The sequence below is a fragment of the Cyprinodon tularosa genome, unplaced genomic scaffold (genome assembly GCF_016077235.1).
Source record: "Cyprinodon tularosa strain WSP-4 unplaced genomic scaffold, ASM1607723v1 ctg847, whole genome shotgun sequence".
Taxonomy (NCBI): domain Eukaryota; kingdom Metazoa; phylum Chordata; class Actinopteri; order Cyprinodontiformes; family Cyprinodontidae; genus Cyprinodon; species Cyprinodon tularosa.
Genome location: NW_024039615.1, coordinates 136,886 through 157,110, shown reverse-complemented (window position 1 = coordinate 157,110; position 20,225 = coordinate 136,886). Strand labels below are relative to the sequence as shown.

General features: G+C 40.7%; 1 protein-coding gene across 1 annotated transcript in view; it reads right to left on the bottom strand.

The window, feature by feature from the left end:
• Positions 1-19,291, bottom strand: part of fan1 (FANCD2 and FANCI associated nuclease 1) — a 31,593-nt gene extending 12,302 nt beyond the window's left edge. The window contains exons 1-7 of the mRNA XM_038272899.1: positions 18,142-19,291; positions 15,580-15,720; positions 15,278-15,479; positions 12,759-12,992; positions 1,801-1,932; positions 1,626-1,734; positions 1,425-1,544 (exon numbers count right to left, since the gene is read on the bottom strand). Coding sequence (XP_038128827.1) covers positions 1,425-1,544; positions 1,626-1,734; positions 1,801-1,932; positions 12,759-12,992; positions 15,278-15,479; positions 15,580-15,720; positions 18,142-19,111 — 1,908 coding nt within the window. The 5' untranslated portion in view covers positions 19,112-19,291. The remainder of the gene's footprint in view (positions 1-1,424; positions 1,545-1,625; positions 1,735-1,800; positions 1,933-12,758; positions 12,993-15,277; positions 15,480-15,579; positions 15,721-18,141) is intronic.
• Between the last annotated feature and the right edge of the window lie 934 nt (positions 19,292-20,225).

The following is a 20,225-nucleotide window of genomic DNA, read 5'->3' as shown; positions in this document are numbered from 1 at the left end:
AAATACTTTTGAAAGATCCTGCAATACTTTTACAGGATCCTGCAATACTTTTACAGGATCCTGCAATACTTTTGCAAGATCATGCAATACTTTTGCAGGATTTCAAAATACTTTTGGAAGATCCTGCAATACTTTTGCAAGATCCCGCAATACTTTTGCAGGATCTTGCAATACTTTTGCAAGATGTTGTGGAAGAGGACGCCAGGGCGGCAGAAGCTTGGTTTGGTGTAGAAGGCTGCCAGCCGTAGATGTTTGAGCCCTTGCCTCGCAACGCTGCCAGTTCTGTTAGCTCTACGCCTGCTGAAGACACAGACGTCCATCCCCGTGAACACTGGGACGCAACTCAATGGGAAAGGAAGGGATTCTGATTTCAACCGTTGCGTATATTAGCTGCGACACATGAATCAAGATGCTATGACCGAAAAAATTTGATTGATATATGATTGGCCGAATTTAGGTGTTTGGGCTGACGTAGAACTAACTGGCCTTCAGAAGATAACGAGAAAAAAAAACAGATTTTAAGACAGGATTTTTTTTTCAGATTTAAAATTTCTAACTTTTGGGAAAATATGGTCTGATAAAGAGTACATTTATATACATGATTAAGCCAGAATGATTTGACATTTAAATATGACTTCCCTACGACTTTAACTTTGCATGTTTTCTAAGCCAACACAAGGCTTTGTTGGGCTACCGTATAAAACCTGGAACTCACGCTATTTCTGACATTCTGAATTAAAAAAGTTTCCTGGATGGAAGAGAAACGTCTTCAAACTTGGAAACAAAGTCCATCGGATTGTTTTTAACTTTTTTGGAATCAACATGGCTTCTCATCCTGCCCAGTCGGATGAAAGAAAATCAGCATCTCTAAGAAATGAACATCACATTATATCATATGTATACCCCAAAGAAACTGTAAGACATGTTTATTATTTATTTTTTACCCCCCAGAAAAAGCCTAGAGTTACACTGGATGAAAGTTTTCTTGATCTACTGCAAAAAAGTAATTCTTTAGTGATGATAAATCCATTCAGCATTTTCCAGTTCATCCATGGCTGCTTTCAAAATCTTCACCTTTAGAAACGCTTTTTGCCTTGCAGGTACGTCCAGCTGAACAGGTGAAGTGGTTTTCAAAGCGATTACCATCACCTTCCCTCCCAACAACAGCTTTACTCACTCAGTGGAGCAGGCCTAATCTGCAAGCGTGTTAAACTGCGACACCATTGGCACAGTAGCCTTTAGCGCTAATAGGATATACAGTCATTGTGAGTGAGCGGTGATCTAACACTGTAAGCTGGAAATTTAAACTGAAAGGACTGCAGTACACGCCTTTAAAAGTATAAAATTAAATGTTGATGTTCATATAAATAACATGATTTAACAATTAATAACAAACAGAAACATTTTAAAACATTTCTCTTTACTTGGTCGGACTTTTTGAGGTGCTGGTGAAGGTTCAGAGCCAGCCTGTCCCACCATCGGCCCCGGCTGTCAGGACAGTAAACCGACTGCTTCAGTAAGGCCTGCAGTTCTTCTACTGCTTCCTGTTGTGTAGAAACAGAAAGAGCACCGTTAGTGATGCTTTCACCTCCAGCGACATTCGCTGACTGGGCGGGCGGGTTAACCTCATAGCGACGCAGCCTCTGTAAAATCTCCACGCCTCTGGATAAGATGCGGGTGTAGGCCCATCCTGTAGTGAAGCTGCGGAGGAAGACCGGCAGCTCTTCCTGGTGACTAAATGGAAAGAACATCAGAAGCCTGAACTCCACAGAAGTTGAGGATGGTTTATAGAGTCCTGACCTCAGGTCGTGGTTGAGGCGGAGCTGGCACCAGGCTCCTTTAGCGGCGGTGTAAAGCTCCAGCGCCTGCTCCCACTGACCAGCCTGCGTGGCCAGGGTCACCTCCAGAAGGGCTCGCATGGATGCTTCATATCTGGCATAACACGATGAGGCATTAGTAGTAAATAATGCTTATTCTGCTGCGAGGAAATACAGCTACAGGGTCTCCAAAAAAGTATTCACACCCAGGCTGGGAGTGGCAATCATGATACCGGGCATTAGCCCAATGGGCCGGTCCTAATTTCACCATGCGAGGGCCGGCCCTCCTTAAATCATAAAGGCCCCAACATTCAGTCTCAGGCTGTAGGTCCTACCTGTGACATTAAATAACTCAGGAGCTTAAGAAGTAATCCAATGTTATCTACCTAAATGATGCATGCAGTATATTTAGCTCCTCCTTGTGACGGTTGGCATATGGTGTCATTTTCTGTTTCTTCAAACTGTAAAATCCTTGCAACAAACTAAATTATAATGAAACTAAAATGCTTTCTTTAAACCAGGGATGCACGATATAATGGGCACCCTATCGGTATCGGCCTTAAAACTGAATATCGGACATCGGCCACCCCACCGATATTTAACCCGATATTTGATCAGATTCTGAGTTTCTAAGGTCTAAAAAAAAAAAAAATACAACTTCTTCTTATTCCTCAAAAACTTCTTTTTTACAGACTTAAAAACTTACTTAAAAGACGAGGGAAAAAATATTGATACATTAAAATATCCCAATATCTTCATATGCTGATATATTGCCATTTAAAAACACCATATCAATCTCTTTTACTAATGAAATATTGCTATATGTCATCGTTATGCTACGAAATCCCCCGAAAATTCACGAAATTTTGCCATATCTTTATATGTTGATATATTGACGCGGTATCGATCTATTTTACTAACAAAATCTCACAAGAATTTGCAAAATATCACGAGAGTTTGTAACAGAAGGATGAAATTTCACGACATTTTGAAAGTAAAATAGATCGATACCGCGTTTTAAAAAATCTAAAATGCGTAGCTTGCGTAAAAAAAGCTGACGTAAGTCGTGCTCCCCAGAGCCGGCGCATAAGGCTCTGGTGCTGTGGGAATCGAAAAAAGAATCGTTCAGCGAGCTGCCAAACGATGCCATGGAATCGGAAAATACGGAACCGGTTCTGAACAGGAACCGGTTTTCGATTCCCATCCCTAGTGGCCGATGTCCGATATTCAGTTTTAAGGCTGATACCGATAGGGGGCCGATTATATCGTGCATCCCTAATATCAGCATATGAAAATATATTTGAGTATATTATTTTTCAAAGTGTCAGAAATGGATAACAAAACTGCTATTTTCAATGACTACTTATTTTTGTCCAGCTTTAACATCGGTATCGATATCGGTTATCGGCTACATGAGTTTTAAAATATCGGCATATCGGATATCGGCCAAAATCCCAATATCATGCATCCCTACTTTAAACCAAACTACGATGTTCCTCTTATATTTGGCCAATTTATGTTTGATTATTTTGCAAAAATATGTTGCGGTCCATGATGGAGTTTTGCATCTAAAGGCTAACGTTTCCCATCTAACGTGCTTTGTTGCCAGGTTGTGATGTTTCCCGATCTGGCAGTTTATGGCCTAAGACTTTGGTTCAAATTGGGCGAGATTTCTTATATCCAGGCGGTTTATGAAAGTCGGATCTGGAAAACGCGAGTCAGTGAAATCTGGCAACCCTGCTGATGTGGTGAGTGTGGACGTTACGCAGCAGCGGTCACTGTGGCATCCGTGTTAGTAAACAAAGCCAGTAAAACCGCATTCTAGAAGTCTTGGTGATGGTTGTTGTGTGACTATTTATTGTTGTTGTGGTTATTTAAGGAGGTATTCCCTTTGATCTCCTCCTCCATTTTAGATGTGATTAATCTATCTCTGTTACAGGGATATGTACCTAAAGCTTTTAAGGTTGCTGTAATTAAACCTCTGCTTAAGAAACCGTCTCTTGACCCAGATGACTTGGTCAATTATAGACCTATATCCAATCTTCCTTTCTTATCCAAAATTCTTGAGAAAGTAGTTGCCAAACAAGTTTGCGATCACTTCCACCATAATGAACTTTTGGAAGAGTTTCAGTCTGGCTTTAGAGCTCATCATAGCACTGAAACAGCTCTGGTGAAAGTCACTAATGATATTCTCATGGCCTCAGATAATGGACTTGTATCTGTGCTCGTCCTGTTGGATCTTAGTGCTGCATTTGATACAGTTGACCATAATATTCTTTTAGAAAGACTTGAATATTTTGTTGGAATTAAAGGAACAGCACTAGACTGGTTTAAATCTTATCTATCTGATCGAATTCAGTTTGTTCATGTTAATGATAGATCTTCAACACGCTCAAAGGTTACCTGTGGAGTACCACAGGGATCAGTGCTAGGACCAATTCTCTTTACTTTATACATGCTCCCAATTGGTAGAATTATTAGACAGCATGGGATTAATTTCCACTGTTATGCTGATGATAACCAGCTATATCTGTCTATAAATCCAGATGAAGCTAACCCATTACATAGATTAAAGGCATGTCTTGAAGACATAAAAACCTGGATGACTCTTAACTTTCTGCTCCTGAATGCAGACAAAACAGAAGTTATAGTCTTTGGACCAGAGTCTCTGAAAAAGAAACTGATTAGCCAGTCACTTCATTCGGATGGGATTAAACTGATTTCAGATAATAAAGTAAAAAATGTTGGTGTTATTTTTGATCAGGACCTGTCATTTAAATCCCACATCAAAGAGGTTTCTAGAATTTCCTTCTTTCATCTGAGGAACATTACAAAAATTAGAAATATCCTGTCCAGGGGTGATGCTGAGAAACTAGTCCATGCATTTGTTACTTCAAGGCTGGACTATTGTAATTCTTTACTATCAGGAAGTCCACAAACTGTAGTTAAAAGCCTTCAGCTGATCCAAAATGCTGCAGCCAGAGTTCTAATGAAAATTAAAAAGAGAGATCATATCTCTCCTATCCTGGCTTCTCTTCATTGGCTTCCTGTTAAATCAAGAATAGAATTTAAAATCCTCCTTCTCACATATAAAGCCTTAAATGGCCAAGCTCCATCTTATATCAGAGATCTGATTGTTCCTTATGTTCCTAACAGAGCACTTCGCTCTCAATCTGCAGGTTTACTAATGGTTCCTAGAATTTCTAAAAGTAGAATGGGAGGCAGATCTTTTAGTTCTCAGGCTCCTCTCCTGTGGAACCAACTACCAGTTTTAGTCCGTGAGGCAGACACCCTGTCTACTTTTAAGGCTAGGCTTAAAACTTTCCTTTTTGATAAAGCTTATAGTTAGGGTGGCTCAGGTTATCCTGAGCTATCTCTATAGTTCTGCTGCTATAGGCTTAGACTGCTGGAGGACATAGGGACCCCTTTTTCATCATTCTGCTTCATTCTATCTCTATTCTCCTATTCTGCAGAATCTGTTAGTTCAATCTCTAACCTTCTGCTCTCTCTGCTTTTCCTCAGAGTAGCTTTGCCTCGTCTGTTCCTGTTTGGCTGTGACGTCATCCTGGAAAGAAACATCAGCTGTGCTGCTTCCATCAACACCCTTGTTTATAGATGTTGGAGATCGGCCTGTTTTCCAGTGTGGTCCTGTTTCTCTGACCGTGACTGAGTGGATGTGCTCTCTTCGTCCTCTGGCATGGGAGCTGCCTTGGAGCTCGTCTGCCTGGCTGCGTGTTTCCTGGACGGGGCCGCCTTTTACAGCTGCTTTTTGTATCTCTGCTTCTGTCTCCTTGAACCCCAGTGGGCCTCAGCAGATGGCCGCTCACACTGAGCCTGGTTCTGCTGGAGGTTTCTTCCTGTTAAAAGGGAGTTTTTCCTCTCCACTGTCGCTACAAGCATGCTTAGTGTGGGGGATTGTATTTGAGTCAATGAGTCAATGCAATCAACTGGTTTTCCTTAGATAGAAAACTTTGTATCAATTTGACTGTATGATCTGGTTGAACTGTAAAGTGCCTTGAGATGACATGTGTTGTGAATTTGGCGCTATAGAAATAAACTGAATTGAATTTAATTGAATTGTGACGCTTGAAGATAGATGGGTTAATCCACAATCTGTATTCGAATTTTGTTTCACATTTGAGACGCCCACGTTTGACTGTCCCAATCGTTCCCAGTCCGAGCCTGTTCACAACCCCTGACAATTTTTTTTTTTTTTTACAGTTACCTGTCTGGCAATGAGAATAATTGTCTTGATGCCAAAAAAAGCCCAACAGATTTTACCTTTACAAGTGGAGCAGTATGGTAATTGCCATATTGCTCCACTTGTTTCATGCATACACTGGAAAAACGATCTAGAAATAAGTAAAAATGTCTTTATTTAAGTGTATTTACCCTTAATTTGAGTAGTTAAATGAGATAGTTTTCCATTGGAAACAGCATTTTTACTCTTAAAATAATGAGATAATATACACTTATAGTAGAAAAATGCAATTGTGTTTTCTTATTTTAAGTGTCTTAAAATTACTTATCAAGATGTCGATTTTTTCCAGTGTATAAATTGCTTTATTATAATTATGCAGGGAGTTTTACAGTTTATATGGACACTGCAATGTAAATAGAGCAGAAAAACAAGAAGAAGAAAAAGGAAAAAAGAAAAAAAAGAGAAAAGATGAAAGAAAGAAGAGATAGGAGATAATGACAAAACATTTTCAGTCTGCTTCATCACCTGCAACGAGATGAAAAAAGAACAGCACAACCGAAAGACATGGTACGAGACATACAATAAAGCAACACCTTGAAACTATCGCTGAAGCAGTATTTTTTAGTCTGACATGTACTCTGTGTTACCTGAAGATACACTATATTGCCAAAAGTATTTGCTCACCTGCCTTGACTCACATATGAGCTTAAGTGACATCCCGTTCCTAATCCATAGGGTTCAATATGACGTCGGTCCACCCTTTGCAGCTAGAACAGCTTCAACTCTTCTGGGAAGGCTGTCCACAAGGTTTAGGAGTGTGTTTATGGGAATTTTTGACCATTCTTCCAGAAGCGCATTTGTGAGGTCGCACACTGATGTTGGACGAGAAGGCCTGGCTCTCAGTCTCCGCTCTAATTCATCCCAAAGGTGTTCTATCGGGTTGAGGTCAGGACTCTGTGCAGGCCAGTCAAGTTCATCCACACCAGACTCTGTCATCCATGTCTTTATGGACCTTGCTTTGTGCACTGGTGCACAGTCATGTTGGAAGAGGAAGGGGCCAGCTCCAAACTGTTCCCACAAAGTTGGGAGCATGGAATTGTCCAAAATGTCTTGGTATGCTGAAGCATTCAGAGTTCCTTTCACTGGAACTAAGGGGCCAAGCCCAGCTCCTGAAAAACAACCCCACACCATAATCCCCCCTCCACCAAACTTTACACTTGGCACAATGCAGTCAGACAAGTACCGTTCTCCTGGCAACCGCCAAACCCAGACCCGTCCATCAGATTGCCAGATGGAGAAGCGCGATTCGTCACTCCAGAGAACGCGTCTCCACTGCTCTAGAGTCCAGTGGCGGCGTGCTTTACACCACCGCATCCGACGCTTTGCATTGCACTTGGTGATGTATGGCTTGGATGCAGCTGCTCGACCATGGAAACCCATTCCATGAAGCTCTCTGCGCACTGTTCTTGAGCTAATCTGAAGGCCACATGAAGTTTGGAGGTCTGTAGTGATTGACTCTGCAGAAAGTTGGCGACCTCTTCGCACTATGCGCGTCAGCATCCGCTGACCCCGCTCCGTCAGTTTACGTGGCCTACCACTTCGTGGCTGAGTTGCTGTCGTTCCCAAACACTTCCATTTTCTTATAATACAGCTGACAGTTGACTGTGGAATATTTAGGAGCGAGGAAATTTCACGACTGGATTTGTTGCACAGGTGGCATCCTATCACAGTTCCACGCTGGAATTCACTGAGCTCCTGAGAGCGACCCATTCTTTCACAAATGTTTGTAAAAACAGTCTGCATGCCTAGGTGCTTGAATTTATACACCTGTGGCCATGGAAGTGATTGGAACACCTGATTCCAATAATTTGGATGGGTGAGCAAATACTTTTGGCAATATAGTGTATGATTGTGGGCTTTCTGTATGGAAGTGAATCTCTGAGTACCTGGAGCCGAGCACCCGCTGACATTTGACCCTTTTTGTGATGTTAAAAAGGCAACCCTCAACGACCATCACTATGGACAGTGTATGAACCAGTTATTTTTTGTTAATAATTAACAAAGTTTTTTTTTCCGATAATCTAGCTAAGTTTATTCTACTTTGTTGTTTGATATCTGTTATGACATTATTTTTTTTGGTTATTTAGTGCTGTTCCTTTGTTTCCGGTTAGTTAGGATTAATTTGGGTGAATTTTTATATATACTCTCCGGCCACTTTATTAGGTACACCTGTCCAACTGCTCGTTAACACTTAATTTCTAAGCAGCCAATCACATGGCGGCAACTCAGTGCATTTAGGCATGTAGACATGGTCAAGACAATCTCCTGCAGTTCAAAGCGAGCATCAGTATGGGGAAGAAAGGTGATTTGAGTGACTTTGAACGTGGCATGATTGTTGGTGCCAGAAGGGCTGGTCTCAGTATTTCAGAAACTGCTGATCTACTGGGATTTTCACGCACAACCATCTCTAGGGTTTACAGAGAATGGTCCGAAAAAGAAAAAACATCCAGTGAGCGGCAGTTCTGTGGGCGGAAATGCCTTGTTGATGCCAGAGGTCAGAGGAGAATGGCCAGACTGGTTGGAGCTGATAGAAGGGCAACAGTTACTCAAATAACCACCCGTTACAACCAAGGTGGGCAGAAGAGCATCTCTGAACGCACAGTACGTGGAACTTTGAGGCAGATGGGCTACAGCAGCAGAAGACCACACCGGGTGCCACTCCTTTCAGCTAAGAACAGGAAACTGAGGCTACAATTTGCACAAGCTCATGGAAATTGGACAATAGAAGATTGGAAAAACGTTGCCTGGTCTGATGAGTCTCGATTTCTGCTGCGACATTCGGATGGTAGGGTCAGAATTTGGCGTCTACAACATGAAAGCATGGATCCATCCTGCCTTGTATCAACGGTTCAGGCTGGTGGTGGTGGTGTCATGGTTTGGGGGAATATTTTCTTGGCACTCTTTGGGCCCCTTGGTACCAATTGAGCATCGTTGCAACGCCACAGCCTACCTGAGTATTGTTGCTGACCATGTCCATCCCTTTATGACCACAATGTACCCAACTTCTGATGGCTACTTTCAGCAGGATAATGCGCCATGTCATAAAGCTGGAATCATCTCAGACTGGTTTCTTGAACATGACAATGAGTTCACTGTACTCAAATGGCCTCCGCAGTCACCAGATCTCAATCCAATAGAGCATCTTTGGGATGTGGTGGAACAGGAGAATCGCATCATGGATGTGCAGCCGACAAATCTGCAGCAACTGTGTGATGCCATCATGTCAATATGGACCAAACTCCCTGAGGAATGCTTCCAGCACCTTGTTGAATCTATGCCACCAAGAATTGAGGCAGTTCTGAAGGCAAAAGGGGGTCCAACCCGTTACTAGCATGGGGTACCTAATAAAGTGGCCGGTGAGTGTAAATAGGCTGTCAATGGTTGGACATGCATCTGGACGTTTTCTTTTTTTTTTAACCATCGCAAGAGAAGCATGGAGGGAATGTTTGTCCTTTTCTGTTTGCTTTCCTGAGGAGAAATAAACTAAGAAGACTGAAGGAGCTTAGTTGGAACATTTTTTCTCAACACGTTTTAATGTCAGGAGTCAAACCCTTTTCCGAAAGCTTAACAGGTGTTTTTGTTTCAGACGTTTTATCATCATTTTAGTGTCAGACATTTTGTCTGTGTACAGAAACTTGACCCCAGTGCTTTAGTGGTGGCTTAATGGAACCTTTTTTAGATGTTTGGCTCGACAATGACCATTACAGACAGCTTTGATTAGGACTTAAAAGGTTTATATTTTTCCTTTTATAAATTAATTTGAGAAGTTTGGCGTGCATTTCTGTTATTTTTTCAAAAAAATTTTAGAGTTTGAAACTTCTTGGCAATAAAACAAAACAAGGACTCAATCAGATTACTTGGACGGTAAAAAGGAAAAGTCCGGCCATATTCAGAATTCTGAAAGTACTTTAAATATGAAATTATTACACACTGTTCAATAAATGATAAGTGTTTTTAATTAAGAGTCATTTTCATTTGAATGTGCTTTACTCAATAGATTTTTTTTGTTTGCTGGTTTTTAAATTGAAAAAAAACAAAACTTTTATTTCTCAGTGCACCTCCCTCCATATTTTTCCCCAAACAACTCCTTGTATTAATAAACAAATGCAAGGAGTTGGAATCAGTGTTGCTTTGTCGACGATGACGAAATAATTTTGTCGACGCTCCTTTTTTTATGACTACAACCAAAACTGATGAGCTAAACGCGGATCTTTGATGACGAAAAGTCTTCGTTGACGAGACTAAATAACAAAGTGAGTTGTGGTCTGTCAGAGGTTTGTCTCTCGTTGTTCTCGTTTGGATCTATTTGAGCGTTTTAGTTAACACATTGAAATTTAGGTCTGGGTTGCCATGGCATTATAAGGCATTTATACGGTAGCCCTGAAGTGCAAACTGCAACTACAAATCTAAAAGCGCAACTACATTAAGGAAATCGCAATTACATTAACCTACCGGAAAAGGTAGGTACCAGTGGGAAACATGAGACATCGCTGATTGGACGACGGCGCCGTTTGACCCTTGAACCGGAAGTTGCGTCGTCTGAACAGTCCAGCTTCTTTTAAGTGTGTCTTCAGTGTACGCAAACTAACTGAAATTTCGTGATTAGTCTTGAGCATATCCAGTATCGCCTCGTACGTATGTCCTGATTCAAAATATTCCTGGATAACGGCAGCTATGTTTGGGGCGCCGACAATATCCATGTTTTCAAAAGCCGCAGCAGGCAGAATGACTTCCGGTTCAGAGGTCAAACGGTGCCGTCGTCCAATCAGCGATGTCTCATGTTTCCCACTGGTACCTACCTTTTCCGGTAGGTTAATGTAATTGTGTTTTCCTTAATGTAGTTGCGCTTTTAGATTTGTAGTTGCAGTTTGCACTTCAGAGCCACCGTACATTTTTGTAGGTTCTCTCTGTATTTTTTTTTTTATATCAAAACCCTGTGAATTTAAATCTACTTTAAACCCCTGAGCAGCAGTAACCAAGGTTTTTTTTTTTTTTTTTAAGAAATGAAGCCAAAATTACCAAAGTAGAAAGAAGAATGTTTTTGTTCTTTGCTTTTTTGGAGTAATGCAGATTTTATTGATCTGTGTTTAATGTATAATTCATAGTAGATCAGGAAGCGTTTGCTTTGGGATGGAAACCTTATAGGTATAAAAACATTCCTTTATTGGACATTTTGTTTTGCAGAGATGGCAAAAGTACTCACTTTCCGTACTTGAGTAAAAGTACAGATACTTGTGTTAAAAAATACTCTGGTAAAAGTGGAAGTACTGATTAAACTTCTTTACTCAAGTAAAAGTAACAAAGTACAGGCTTGTAAATTTACTTAAAGTATAAAAGTAAAAGTAGAAACCACTTTTTTCATTTAAATGGATGTCTGTCAATAGGACTAGATCTCCGTTGTGTTCATTTTCAATCATCTCGTCGTCCATGCTACTATGCTAACGCCACCGCCACCAAGCTGCAATGATTTGCCGCCAATGAATACCGCCGAATCTGTCGATTCATCTTGTAGCGATGCGTCAAATGCAACGTAGATTCCCATCCAATTAGATTGAATTTGGTATTAATGACGTGAAAAATAATAACGGTAACTCCATTGAAATGATTCAAAACTAAAGTAACGAGCCAATTTTTTAAAATGTAAGGAGTAGAAGTAAAAAGTCGCCATAAAAATAAGTACTAAAGTAAAAATATCAGAAAAATCTACTTGAGTACAGTAACGAAGTGTTTGTACTTCGTTACTTCCCATCTCTGGTTGTCTGTCTGCTATATTAAAGGTACACTATGCAACCGGTGTTGATTTTCCAGCGAGGCTCCCCCCAGAGGGCGAAAGTAAAAGTGCACTGTCGTAAATACGCTCGGCTGTTCTCCTGGTTTCTCCTTCAAGCCAGGCGCGGTTGTTTTGAGCTTAGCAGACAGGCGAACGCAACGAATCACCATGTCTGCTGCGGTAAGTGACTATTTTGTTCCAATTTTCGAGTTTAAAAATTTAGCATGTTACATTATTTGTTATGCATGTGTCTAAATAACAAAGATTGTAGTTAGCCAGGTTCTCGCCGTAAAGCAAGACTGACTCTCAGGATGCGCGAGACTTCTGAGCCTGTGGGTGCGGGCCGAGGGCTCCTGCTATTGCAAGTACGGTATTTCCCCTACAGACCACCAGGGCGGCCGAGAAAACCTTTGTTCCACCTGAAATGACTCATTTAATCATCCAAAACGTTATGGAACACATTAATTAACTGAAAAATGTTGCATAGTATGCCTTTAACCAAGATGATGTGTTGAACTAGATCTGCTATTTTCACAGCTTTTGTGACACACTTTTTTTCTAAGTAGGGCATTAATTCATAAAAAGGTTTATTTGAATTCTATAAATCAAAGTTTTCTGCCCAACAGCAATGATGATCTGCACAGCAGCATTCTATATCCAGCTATTGTAGCATCTAGGATAGAGCTGCAGGCTGGGAAAGAATCTGGACGTTATTTGAAGTTATAAAGGTTCACTTTATAATGAAGTGCAACATTAAACCGACTAAAACGATCGCATATAGTAATAAATAAAATGACTAAAACTAACAACAGTTTTCATCCTGAATACTACGACTAAATCTAAGATGGCTGTCAGAACCAACACTGGTCTGAAATACTTTTGTATTTCAGGACTTCTTGCATCCCCTCACCTGATGAGATCCTCTCGATCTCGGAACACCTTGGCAACCCGCTGCACGGTGTAGTCTGGGAACGCCAGACGACCCGAGTTGACCAGCAGGATGGTAAAAAGCTGATTCTGACCTCCGGCGGCCATTTCCTCCTCGTCCATGGTGTCCGTCAAAGAGAAGAGCAGCAGGATGCGGGAGAAGACGGCCCGAGGCCCACGAGACAGACGCACGCAGGAGCCCGCCAGCTGCTTTGCCCTTTGAAGAAAACGTCCAAAAAAGTTAAAAAAAATCCACTGGACTTTGTTTCCAAGTTTGAAGACGTTTCGCTTCCCATCCAGGAACATTTTCCTATTCAAAATGTCAGAAATAGCGTTGATTTTTTTAAATATCAGGGGTAACGAATTAAAAATCAGCAGGGTCCGAATAAAGAAAATCATCAACCAGTAAAGGTCTGGAGACATTTTTAATTATAATCTGTTACTTTAAACAGAATTCAACACTGAAATAAAATGAGGTGTTTATGCATCCATGTTATACATTGACTTTTTAAAGAAAAAATATAAAAAAATAGAATATTTTTCCATTTTAAAATCTAAATTGTTTTTGGAGTAGAGAGCAACAATATTTCAGTTTTAAACAAAGATAATTTCCTCAGTTTTTTTTCTCAAACACCTGAACTGAGCGTTTGTTATTTCCTTTCTTTTTTCTGTCTTAATGTTGGCAGTGGGCTTTAGGCTGCCCTGCAAGGCTTTAAACCTGGGTTTAACCGGAGACTAAGCCATTCTCAAGCACATATCAAGGAGCTCATTTTGAGCCTGGATCCAGATTTATTGTTGATTCTGTTCATGGTGGAGAATCCTGCTTCACAGCAGCAGGTTGAGCCAAACATCCTCTAAATGTGCAGGGTCATCTTTGAGCACGCCATTTCACTTTTCTTTCACCAGTTCACCGCAGTTCTTCCAGCAGTCCACACTTTCTCTGCTCTCTTTTTCTCATGGTCTTCTCCTTCTTTCCCATCGCCCGGCTTGCCACAGGTTTGCCTGCTGTGTCTAAAAGTAGCAGCAGCAGCAACCCAGACTGACAGCTCATTGGCTCATTTGGATCACGCGCAGCCTGGAGCCGGACGCTCCCCAGGGCTTTACCGTATTAACAGGAGAAGAGGCGCAAGTGAAGTTAGACACTGTCGTCGGACAAGATCCGGTAGTTTTAAATCAGGGAGGAAAGCGGGGACGAAGATGTTGTGAAAGAGGACGCCAGGGCGGCAGAAGCTTGGTTTGGTGTAGAAGGCTTCCAGCCGTACATGTTTGAGCCCTTGCCTCGCGACGCTGCCAGTTCTGTTAGCTCTACGCCTGCCGAAGACACAGACGTCCATCCCCGTGAACACTGGGACGCAACTCAATGGGAAAGGAAAGGATTCTGATTTTTTGTTTCAACCGTTGCGTATATTAGCTGTGACACATGAATCAAGATGCTATGACCAAAAAATTTGATTGACAGATGACCGTTGATATATGATTGGCCGAATTTAGGTGTTCAGGCTGACGTAGAACTAACTGGCCTGCAGAAGATAACGAAAAAACCACAGATTTTAAGACAGGATTTTTTTTTAAATAGAAATGTTCTAAATTTTGGGACAATATGGTCTGATAAAGAGAACTTTTGTATACATGTTTAACCCAGAATGATTTGACATTTAAATATGATTTCCCTATGACTTTAACTTTGCATGTTTTCTAAGCCAGAACAAGGCTTTGTTTTTGGTCCACTCTATAAAACCTGGAATTCAACACTGTTTCTGACATTCTGAATTGAAAAATCTTCCTGGATGGAAGAGAAACATCTTCAAACTTGAAAACAAAGTCCTGTGGATTTCAACCGTTGCGTATATTTGGAGCGTGTAACAAAAGTAATTTCCCTCTGGGATTATTAAAGTATTTCTGATTCTGATTATAAGCTGCGACATATGAATCAAGATGCTATGACCTAAAAAATTTGATTGACAGATGAACGTTGATATATGATTGGCCGAATTTAGATGTTCAGGCTGACGTAGAACTAACTGCCCTGCAGAAGATAACGGAGAAAAAACACAGATTTTAAGACAGGATTTTTTTTTAAATAGAAATGTTCTAAATTTTGGGACAATATGGTCTGATAAAGAGAACTTTTGTATACATGTTTAACCCAGAATGATTTGACATTTAAATATGATTTCCCTATGAAAAAAATAAAGCCAAACGACCCCCATTCCAAAGGGGGGGACCCGTTCATCCGTTTCTATTTGCATGTTTTCTAAACTTAAACCAGGCTTTGTTGGGCTGCTTGATAAAACCTGGAACTAAACGCTATTTCTGACATTTTGAATTTAAAAATCTTCCTGGATGGAAGAGAAACGTCTTCAAACTTTGAAACAAAGTCCAGTGGATTGTTTTTAAACTTTTTTGGAATTACTATGACCTGGATGACTGAGAATCTTTACTAGCAATAATTAATATCACCTGTGGGAGGTTTTACATCCCAGCCATGAATTATCATCTCACCGTTTCAGGATCACTGTCCCAACTTTGCTTTCACTGGAGGCCAGAGAGAAGAAAGACCTCTGCCTGCTCAGACGGAGAAGCCCATCGACTAACTGCTGTTTCTGGATGCCAGAAGAGCCCAGATGGAAAGTTTTAGCGAGAGCTTTAAGTTCAGGAGCCGGCAGGAGATCCAGAGCCTCTCCGAGGTCCTCCAGGTCATTCTCTGAGACACCAACAGAAAGAATCAACAAACAGCTCAGAAAATGTTCTAAAACTCCTACAGAAGCATTATTAAAAGCCATCACTGGTTAGGGATCGCTTACCTGTCTGTAGAAATCCTAACTGAACCAGTTCCTGTGCAACAGGTCCCAGATCACTGCTGATTTCTCCATAATCCAGTTTATTGACCTGGAGCCACTTTAGCTTCCTCTGGAAGAGCCTCACATAGAGCTTCTGAGCCATAACTGCAGCAGACAGAGAGACGGCCATGCTTAGAGTCAATGCTTACAGCGGCGGGGGGGGGGGGGGGGGGGGGGGGGGGGGCAGGGTGTTTTCATGGGGGCACAAAACGGCATGGAATTAAAAACAGGGAAAGGGATTTGAATATATTTACGGAAGAGGATTAGGGCCACTGAAAAAAAAAAAAAAGTTAACTGATTTTTAAATTTTATTTCAGTTTAACATTGGAAAAAAGTCAGAATTCTGACTTTAATCTCAGAATTCTGACAATAAGAAAAGTCAGAATTCTGAGATTAAAGTCAGAATTCTGACGAGAAGTCAGAATTCTCACTTTTTTCCAATGTTAAACTGAAATAAAATTTAAAAATCAGTTAACTTTTCTTTTTTTTTTCAGTGGCCCTAATCCTCTTCCGTATATATTAAGAGAGCTGCATGAAGTGAAATTTCTATTCAATTAAGTTTAATTAAACTTCTATGTCTCATTAGGTCAATATACATTCATAATTTAGGAATTTTACATATTTTTTACTTAATTCTCTACAAAATCAGAATTAGAACTCAAGAAAAACTGATAAATTCAGCTGTAAAAATGAGAGTTTTTTATTTATCTGGAAAAAAAAACAAAACATTTAGCAGATAAAACTGGGTTCCTATCTCAATACCACAGTAGTCTTATTATAAACGTAAAGTTTTTAAATAATTATGTTACAGGTGGTATGGTGGGTGTGGTCCAAGCAGTATAAAAGCGGAAGCTGCAAACATTTGTTAAAAGGTGTCAGTTTCCATGGGATGCCAGGACGTATCTGGGTTCCACACTTTATAGATTCGTCAAGAATGTGGGTGAGTGTTTTTAGAGTGTGGGTTATATTGAACTTTTATTATGATGAATGTAAATTTTAACCGTTCTTTTCCTTGTTAGGAGGCCCTGCGGGTTTTTTAGACCAGGCTGTGTATACGGGCAGATGAGGGTGGTGTACGCGATATCGGTGTTTTTAGAGATTTTAAGGTAGTCATTAAAACTATATTTTGATTGCATTATTTTTGTAATTTGGTGTTTTCTGTTTGTTTACAGAGATGTTTTTTTGTTGCTCCTGCTGTCCTTAGGTTTATGTTTTGTTTTTTTTAGTTAGTCCGACCCTGTTTGGGGTCTTTGGTCCCGTTGTTCACTTGTGAGAGCGGACTAACTGTTTTGTTTCTTATCTTTTTTTCCATTGATCTGTTTGTTTTTTTCCTTCTTCACTCTCCAACGCCTACTGTGAGCTGGTAGACAATATTATATTGGATCTGATCGTCTGCAGTGTTTTTCACCTGATTGCTGTGAAGCCTTATAAGTAGGGATGCACGATATAATCGGCCCCCTATCGGTATCGGCCTTAAAACTGAATATCGGACATCGGCCACCCCACCGATATTTAACCCGATATTTGATCAGCTTCTGAGTTTCTAAAGTCTAAAAAAAAAAAAAAAATACTACTTCTTCTTCCTCAGAAACTTCTTTTTTACAGACTTAAAAACTTCTAAAGTCGAGGGAAAAAATATTGATACATTAAAATATCCCAATATCTTCATATGCTGATATATTGCCATTTAAAAACACCATATCAATCTCTTTTACTAATGAAATATTGCTATATGTCATCGTTATGCTACGAAATCCCCCGAAAATTCACCAAATGTTGCCATATTTTTATATGTTGATATATTGACGCGGTATCGATCTATTTTACTAACAAAATCTCACAAGAATTTCCAAATATCACGAGAGTTTGTAACAGAACGATGAAATTTCACCAGATTTTGAAAGTAAAATAGATCGATACCGCGTTTTTAAAAATCTATTTGATATCAGCATATGAAAATATATTTGAGTTTATTATTTTTCAAAGTGTCAGAAATGGATAACAAAACTGCTATTTTCAATGACTACTTATTTTTGTCCAGCTTTAACATCGGTATCGATATCGGTTATCGGCTACATGAGTTTTAAAATATCGGCATATCGGCCAAAATCCCAATATCGTGCATCCCTATTAATAAGTGTGCGACTTTCTGGTTCTGGTTATGCGGGTTTGTCCACCATCCACCAATGTCAGAGTGCAAATATTGTATTGCTTACCTTAAGCTATTAGTCTTGTAGAATGAGAGGGAAAGGATTTTTTTGTTTGTTTAATAAAGAACATATATTTTTAGGACTGAGTTTGTTTCATCCTGACGCGGGTGGTTACAATTAGTAAAACTGAATTTGTAAAGAAAAAAAAGGAAATAGATCCAAAAGCCCTGTCAGTAACCATGTCTGTTCCAGCGCAGATCATCATTACAATTTAATATGTCTTCGGTACAGGGGCCAGGAGATGATCTACAGGGGCACTGGTCCCCGTTGGCCCCTGTCTAGAAGCACCCATGTACTCAATGGCTTCAGAACCTACCAGATAACCGCTGGAATCCGTGGACGGCGGACATGTCCTCCTGGTTGAAGAGTGTCCTGTTGTCTTCGTTCTCCAACACGGCGTGCAGCACGGTCTGGAAGTTCCTCAGGTAGTAGGGAAGTGATGGAGCAGCAGGTCTCTCTGCAGAATCCTCCCTCTGCCTCTGTTCCTTCACCTCCTCTGATGTCAGGGTGTCAGGGGGAGATGGGGACGCATCAGCTTCCTGCTGTCCCCCGCTGCTTTCCTCTGGACCCAAACCAGAAGACGCCTCCTCAGACTCTCTCTGACCTTCGTATTTTGCTTTCTTTCCTCTGACAGAGGAGGCGGCTTTCTTTTTCCTCCTCGTTAGTTTTGCAGGTGGTTCAGATGGAAGCTCTACCTGTGCTGGTCTCTCTGCAGGCAGTGGAGCTGATGCTGCTGGAGGCTCCATGCTGGTGCAGACCACTGAACCACTGCTGTCTTCCACCTGAACATTTTCCTTCTGGGAGCTGCTGGTTGACTCAGCATCACTCATCTGATCAGGTTTATCTCTAACCTCTGCATGTTTGCTGCGATCATGTCTGGAAAGCTTTGAGGAGAGACTCCCTAAGCCAATGGCTCTGACCACAGTCTTACTGTTTATGTCACGTGGGGTCTGATCACAGATCTTCTTCTTGAAATAAGGACTGGTCTTGGTTTGTGTGTCCTCCTCTCTCTGGTCCAGCTCAGATTGAGGTGAAGCATCATTCCCACCTGTGCTGCCTCCTACTGTTCCTCCTCCTCTATCAAAGTTCTGACACTGCAGGTCGATGTGATCATTGATCTTGAATCTGGGGACCAGTTGTCCACACAGGGGGCAGGCCAGGCTGCGTGGAGGCTGGCTGCTGAAGAAAGAGCTGATTGAAGCACTTCCAGCTTTCGCTTCTTGTCTCTTCTTGTTCTTCAGAGACAAGCTTCGCCTCAGTTTGCCTCTGCTTGTTCTTTCTGCCATGCTGGAACAGAAACTAAAGTCAAAGCATTTTTCTGAAGCGCGGCTTCATGATGCAGGCTGATGGAAACAGATCAAACCAACGTTAAAGCTGCAGGAATCCTCGCTGAATAAAATGAACGCGGTGGAAACTTAAACAACAGTCAGAACCGGAGCGCTAGGTTCTCTGGAGGAAATGTGGCGTTCGTTACTGAGCCTGTTCACTGAGCCGGTTCCTTTTCCGGACTCCAACATGGGAACTTTTTAGAGGAAAAATCCTCCTATATTCAGAATTTAAACTTCTGAAAGTACTTTAAAATAAAAAAACTTGAAATTATTTCATCCTGTTCAATAAATGATAAGTATTTTAATTAAGAGTAATTTTCATCTGAATGTCCTTTACTGGAGGCATCCATGCCACCCAGGCCAGCTGACAGCTTTACTGGGGCCCGGGACAACTCAGTCTTTTTGAGCCCCCCTCTACACCAACTCCATTCCTTGACCTGTTTCTGACTCATTCTCAATTTATTTTCAACATTTACTCATAAAATCCCTCCAGCCGTTGGTGTTATCTTCCCTTTTTTTCTGTGCGTATAACTTCTGAAATCCTGACATTCTTAAAAGTTGCAGCAAAACAAACTTTAAAAGTTGCAGCCCACCGTTGTCCTGGTCAAAACCTTTTATGTAGGGGTGGGAGGAAATCTAATGGGGCCTCTTATGTAAAGAAAACATATTACATAAACCTAATGCATATATATATATATATATATATGCTTTTGCACTCTGACAGAGTTTTTTTTCTTATCTGTTCTTTAGTTCCTTTCAATTGCGGCTTAAATGCAGTTCGTCAAACTTAGCTTATCAATAAAATATAGGATACATAAATCTTCACACATACACACGAACACACTGCTGCTGTATCCTTATTTTGTTTTTATCTAGTTTCACACATTTTAATAATTATTTTACGATCTTAAGACTGGAAGTCAAATCATTGACACTAACGATAATTCAGATTTTGACATATAGGTATGAATTCTTTAATTTATATTTATTTGGGATAAAAATTCAATCTGTAAGAATGTAATGTGTTTGCACATTTCCATTAATTACGTAGTTAATTAATAATAGTTGAATT